Source organism: Lactuca saligna, chromosome 5, assembly GCF_052625555.1.
Source record: "Lactuca saligna cultivar CGN05327 chromosome 5, ASM5262555v1, whole genome shotgun sequence".
Taxonomy (NCBI): domain Eukaryota; kingdom Viridiplantae; phylum Streptophyta; class Magnoliopsida; order Asterales; family Asteraceae; genus Lactuca; species Lactuca saligna.
In genome coordinates, this window is record NC_136421.1 from 274716453 (window position 1) to 274722149 (window position 5697).

Genomic DNA, 5697 nt, shown 5'->3' on the forward strand with positions numbered 1-5697 from the left:
ATGTTAATTACACATCTTATTAATGCCTAGCGGGAAACACAAGTGTTACAAACATCTCCCCCTTAGGATGATTCCATTTCGAAATCATGCATCAACAAACAGATGTGGATAGTGACTCCTCATTTCTCTTTCTGTTTCCCAGATGAGGTTTTCCCTGCCATATGTTGCCATTGCACAAGCACTAATTCAACTATCTTACGTCATAACTTCTTCAACTTATGGTCAACAATCGCTTCAAGCTCTTCAATTAACCTCTTGTTTTCATTGATCCTCATTTCCGAAAGTGGAATCACATCGGGAACTTCACCAGTTAATTTCCTAAAATAACACACCTGAAAGGTGTTATGAATACCTTCCAGTTCTTCTAGCAACTCTATCTTGTAAGCTTTTTTTCCAATTCTTTGAAGAACTTTGAACGGTCCATTAAATCTTGGACTCAGCTTTCCTTGCTTTCCAAATATGATAAGTCCCTTACATGGAGAGTCTTTAAGAAAAAATTGGTCTCTGATTTCAAAAGTAATCGGTTGTTGCTTCTTATATGCATATCTCTTCTGATGATTTTGAGTTGCTAGCATCCGTTCTCTGATTACTTTCAGTTTCTTGGCAGTATGATGAACAATGTTAGGACCCATAAACTACTTCTATCCAGTGTCAAGCCAATAATATGGTGTATGATGCTTTTATCCGTACAGTGCTTGATAAGGAACCATATTAATGCTCAAATGGTAACTATTATTGTAGGACAAATCGATCAATAGTAGATGCACATCCCACTTACCCATAAACTCCAAGGTACAAGCTCATAACATATCTTCCAACATTTGAATCATTCTCTCACTTTGATCATCAGTATGTGAATGGTAAGCAGTACTTAAACATAGTTTTGTACCTATCTCTTTATGTAAACTTCTCCAAAATCGAGAAGTAAAACGATTGTCATAGTTTGACACATTTGTCAAGGGAACACTATGAGCTTTCACTATATCATTATTTTAAGCTTTTGCAAGCTTTTCCATAAACCATCTTTCATTGGCTGCTATAAAACGCGCACTCTTTTTCATTCATTTTGTGATTACCCAAATCATGTTGCGACCTTCCTTTGTTTTGAGAAATTTGGTCACAATCCATGGTGATGTCCTCCCACTTACCCCTGGGTATTGGTAAAGGTTCCAAACTCCCATATGGTTTCTAATGTTGCGCTTTGACTTTTGTGCAGGTTACACACTCAGCCACATACTTAGCAATATCAATTTTCATTGTCGGTCACCAGTGATATGGTTTCAAATCCATATACATCTTGGTGCTGCTATGATGAATATAGTACATAGTTTTGTGGAATCTTCAATGAGAAGATCTCTTATTCCTCCATCTTAGGCACCTAAATTATATTTTGAAATACCTTCAACCCTTGTTTGTTTGTACTAAATACTAGTTTTTTACCTAAATGCTCTTCTTTCGATTGTCCCCTTTTAAAGAATCTTCCAAAGATTTCTTGATACTTTCCACAAACATCAAGAAAATTTCAATTCTTAACGTTCTTGGCCTTTTCCTCTCCAGATTGTTTTTTTACTCAGAGCATTTGCTACGACATTCGGTTTACCAGGGTGGCAAAGTATCTTGCAATCACAGTCCTTGAATAATTCTAGCCAGTGCCTTTGTCTCATGCTCAATTCTTTCTGATCAAAGAGATACTGAAGACTCTTATGATTGGTGAAAAGTTTACACATCATGCAATAAAGATAGTGTCTCCATATCTTTTGCTCAAAAACCACCGTTGTCAACTCCAAATCATGAGTGTGGTAGTTTTTTCGTGGATTTTAGGTTGTCTGGATGGATATGCTATCACTTTATCTCTCTGGGTTAGAATGCATTCTAACCCAACTCCAGAGGCATTACTGTAAACTGAAAAGTCTTCTACTCCATTGGATAAACAATGATTGTTCCTTTACATAATTGCTTCTTTAGCTTCTCGAAATCTTCTTCATGTTAGATAGCTCCTTTGTGGTTCAATAGTATCAACGGAGCAGTTACTAAAGAAAAGCCTTGGATAAATCTTCGATAATATCCAACTAATCCAAGAAAACTACAAATCTCACTGGGACTTTTTTGTCGTTCCTAATTCATTGCTGCTTCAATCCTTGATGGACCAACCATTATGCATTCTTAGTTAACCATATGACCCAATAATTATATCTCTCAGATCCAAAAATCATAGTTGGACAACTTTTCATATAGTTTCTCTTTCTTCAGTACTTGCAATACTTCTCAAAAGTGCTTGCCATGCTCCTACTAGATCTTCGAGTAAATCAGAACTTTATCAATGAACTCTATTACAGATTTATCAAGAAAAGGTTTACAAACTCGATTCATCATATCCATAAATATTGTTAGAGTATTGGCATGTACTACTAAAAGCACACGATCCATACTCGAATCGGTGAGAGTCTTGGAGAATGTAAGAAGCTTATGGGAAGGAGAATTCTTGGTTATGCTTTGATAGTGGGGATAGCTTCTTTTTCAGATGAGGATAAGCACGCAAGGGGAAGGACCATGGTTTGGTCCCAGCTCCGGTGGTGAGCCAGTTAATGGGAGGACTAAAAGGATTTTGAATCCGCCTTGGATCTCTTGTATCAGGCAGCAAGGAATGATTGTGCAATCTATTGCACTTTCGGGATTAGAGACTATATCCTGGGAGTAGATTGTAGCCCGGTTTAAGGCAGGTGTTGCTTCAACTACTGTAGTTCAGCTGTGGATGATTGAGCTGGTGAGTGTGCTAGGGTGCGAGACCCTAAGTGCTATGATTTCTAGAGCTCGAGAACAAGGATTTATTTAGAGCACATTAGGAAGAGGGGACCAAATTGGGTGTCTATATTGGAGGGTCCCGGAAAGAGACCCAAGATTTCGAGTCAAATTGTGAGAGGCCAGCAAGGTAGGATTCAGTGCAGTTCTGGTGGGAAACTGCACGAGGGGGTTTTTTTTCCGTTTCAAGGGTTTTAGTAAGTGTATCTCTGGGTTTGTTTCCCTATTTGTGTTTGGGTTATACCTTCGAACACTGTCATATGTCATTTACATATCATGAGTTACAGGGTGGTTAGTGAAAAGTCGTTTCCCTCTTTACCTGTTTAGAGCGTCCAATGTTATCTGGGACAACGGTCGAGATCGGTTCAGAGACGTGATGCGGGAAGGCCTACGGTCGGGATTGGTGACTCAGCCACTATGCTTGAGTCAACCTTTGGAAGTGGTGAGGGAAGAGGTCTACTGCGGAGTCTTTGGTATGGACATCGACTATTTGGACTTCAAGATATAAGTGTGAAATCATTTCAATGCGTCTGATATTATTAGTTGCACTAGGATTCGGGAAGTGGTCGTCTGATCTTTAGGAGTTGTGTCAACTTTTGGGGTTTGGTCCAGTAATAGAAGACTCGCATGGTTAAGAAATAGGTTGTCAGCATTTGGTTATTAAAGAGTAAGAAGGATTGGGAATCCTTCAAATCTCATGTATTACGAAAACTTAGTTGAATCTAAGTAGGGGAGAATCACGCATGTATACAGAAGTAGGAGTAGTTTTGAAACTGGGATAAGATTCGCATCCTCATAGTGGAAAATCGCGGCCCAAGTGGCTATTTGGTTTGAGAGTTGTGCAATTTTGGAGTCCTGTAAGACTCTCGTGTGAATCGTGTCTTCTTGGGGGCTTGATAACAGAATTTGCGGTGATAGGTTGGGACTTCAGTCATGAATGGAGTTCAGTTTGGGTGTTCAGTGGAGTGTGTTTGATAGTTTGTTTTATTTACTTCTTTTTATATTTTATTTTATCACATTTCATTCGCATTTTAGTTAATTTCCATGCACATTTTCCCTTTTGTTATTTTTATGACCATTTCGGGTACTTTCTAGTTTCTTGAGCATCATTGCATATTTTCTTGGAGACTAGTGGAGCGGGACTCTTGGGAGGAAATTGGGCTTGAAGGGAAATGGGGATTTCTTGTTTGATGGCTATGGAGGTGATTCATGGAGTGGACTTGTCAATTGCTTGAAGGCTTGGAAGAATTGAGCTTTCAATTTGAAAGAAGCGGGAGAATTCTTGAGTGTGCAAGATTGATGTTTGGGAGTTTGTCGAAGCTTTGAGTGATTTGGAGAGGCAAATTGGGCTTAAATTGAAGAAATATTGAAGAAAAATAGGCTAGAAGCTGATTAGACTCAAACCGGGCCGATGGACTAGCTATTTGGGCCCGAGACTTGAAGAAGCCCAAAAATTTGTTGCAGTCACCCGGCCCGCATAAGAATCCGCGCGGCCCGCGTGGATTCATGAGAAGGGAAGATTGGGATTTTGTCTAGAGCTCTATATTGGGAAGGTTGGTGTGCCTCTTCAGCCTAATCTTGGATGTCCGATTTTGACACTTTCTCTCTGGAGTTTGGAGCACTTTTGAAGGCCAAGAACACCGCAAGAACATCTTCTTTTCACATCTTGATTATTGTAAAATGTTTGGTACAATCTTCTCTAATTTTGCTTCTTTGAGTTTAGTCATGCTTAGCTAAACTAATCTTGGTTGACATTTGTTAAATCCTTTAAACTTTTGTTGAATATTGAAGAATCCATGAACTTGTGTTTAAATCTCTATGAAAATGTTTTGTGTTTTAACATCTTATCACTACTTGTATGTTTTTATTCATGAGTTTAAATGTGTTTGTGATGATTAGTTGGCTAATTTCTTGATTAAGTAAAGGATCTTCCAATTAGCAAGCAACAAGTGATTATTGTGTTAGTTTTACTTCACACAATCATAAAAACATTTTCTTCAACATGGTAGTGGAAGATTTTGACTCATCTTGGATTTGGTGACTTTTTGGTTCTTAATGCTAGTTGACTTTCACTAATTACATGCTTATTGGAATTAGTAACTTTGACTAAGGAAATTATTATAAGTTTCTCTAACCATTTTAAAAACTAAGAAAAGTCTAGGTAATCTCAAGCTTCTTGGATTACTATGGCCAAATTAAGGATTTAAAACAAGTATTGCACCATTGGATTCTAATGATATGTTCATCAAAAAGTCAAAGTGAGGAAACCCTAAGTCAACCATCTTTCCCTTATTGATTTTATATCAAACTCTTATTTTTGTTGAAATTTTTTATTTAAATCTTAGTATAATTCTAGTTTATTTCAAGTATTTCAAAAGACCAAACCCCCCATTTTTAATTTATTGTCGTTTTACAAGTATTTTTACAAAGAGATTTTTCATAGAGTTATAAAATTGAACCAATCTCTGTGGATTCGATCCCTTTACCACTATACACTATTTTAGTGTATAATATTTAGGGTTATTAATTTTGTTGGCCTCGACAACCACCAGCGCGATCGACTCTGCATGCATTTCGAATCGGCAGATTAGGGGTAAGGTATTGGTCTACGGTTGTGTTAGGATGAAAGTGTTGTAATACTACGAGGGAGCTGTAGCATTCACTACTAGCCAGTTGTTATAAAAGTGTTGTAAGACTACGGAGGAGCTACAGCATTCACTAATGGTTAGTTAAGATAAAAGTTTTGTAAGACTACGGGGGAGCCGTAGCATTCACTCATGGTCAGTAGGGTGAAGTGTTGTAAGACTACGGGGGAGCCATAGCATTCACTAGTAGTTAGATAGTGTGGAAAGTATTGTAAGACTATAGGGGAGCCATAGCACTCACAAGCAGTCAGAT

At 38.0% G+C, this 5697-nt stretch overlaps 1 protein-coding gene across 1 annotated transcript; it reads right to left on the reverse strand.

Moving 5' to 3' along the window:
* Positions 1 to 200: 200 nt before the first annotated feature.
* Positions 201 to 632, reverse strand: LOC145046710 (uncharacterized). The gene has a single exon (XM_078994988.1). It carries the CDS (start codon positions 630 to 632, stop codon positions 201 to 203), a length of 432 nt encoding a protein of 143 aa, XP_078851114.1.
* Positions 633 to 5697: the final 5065 nt, after the last annotated feature.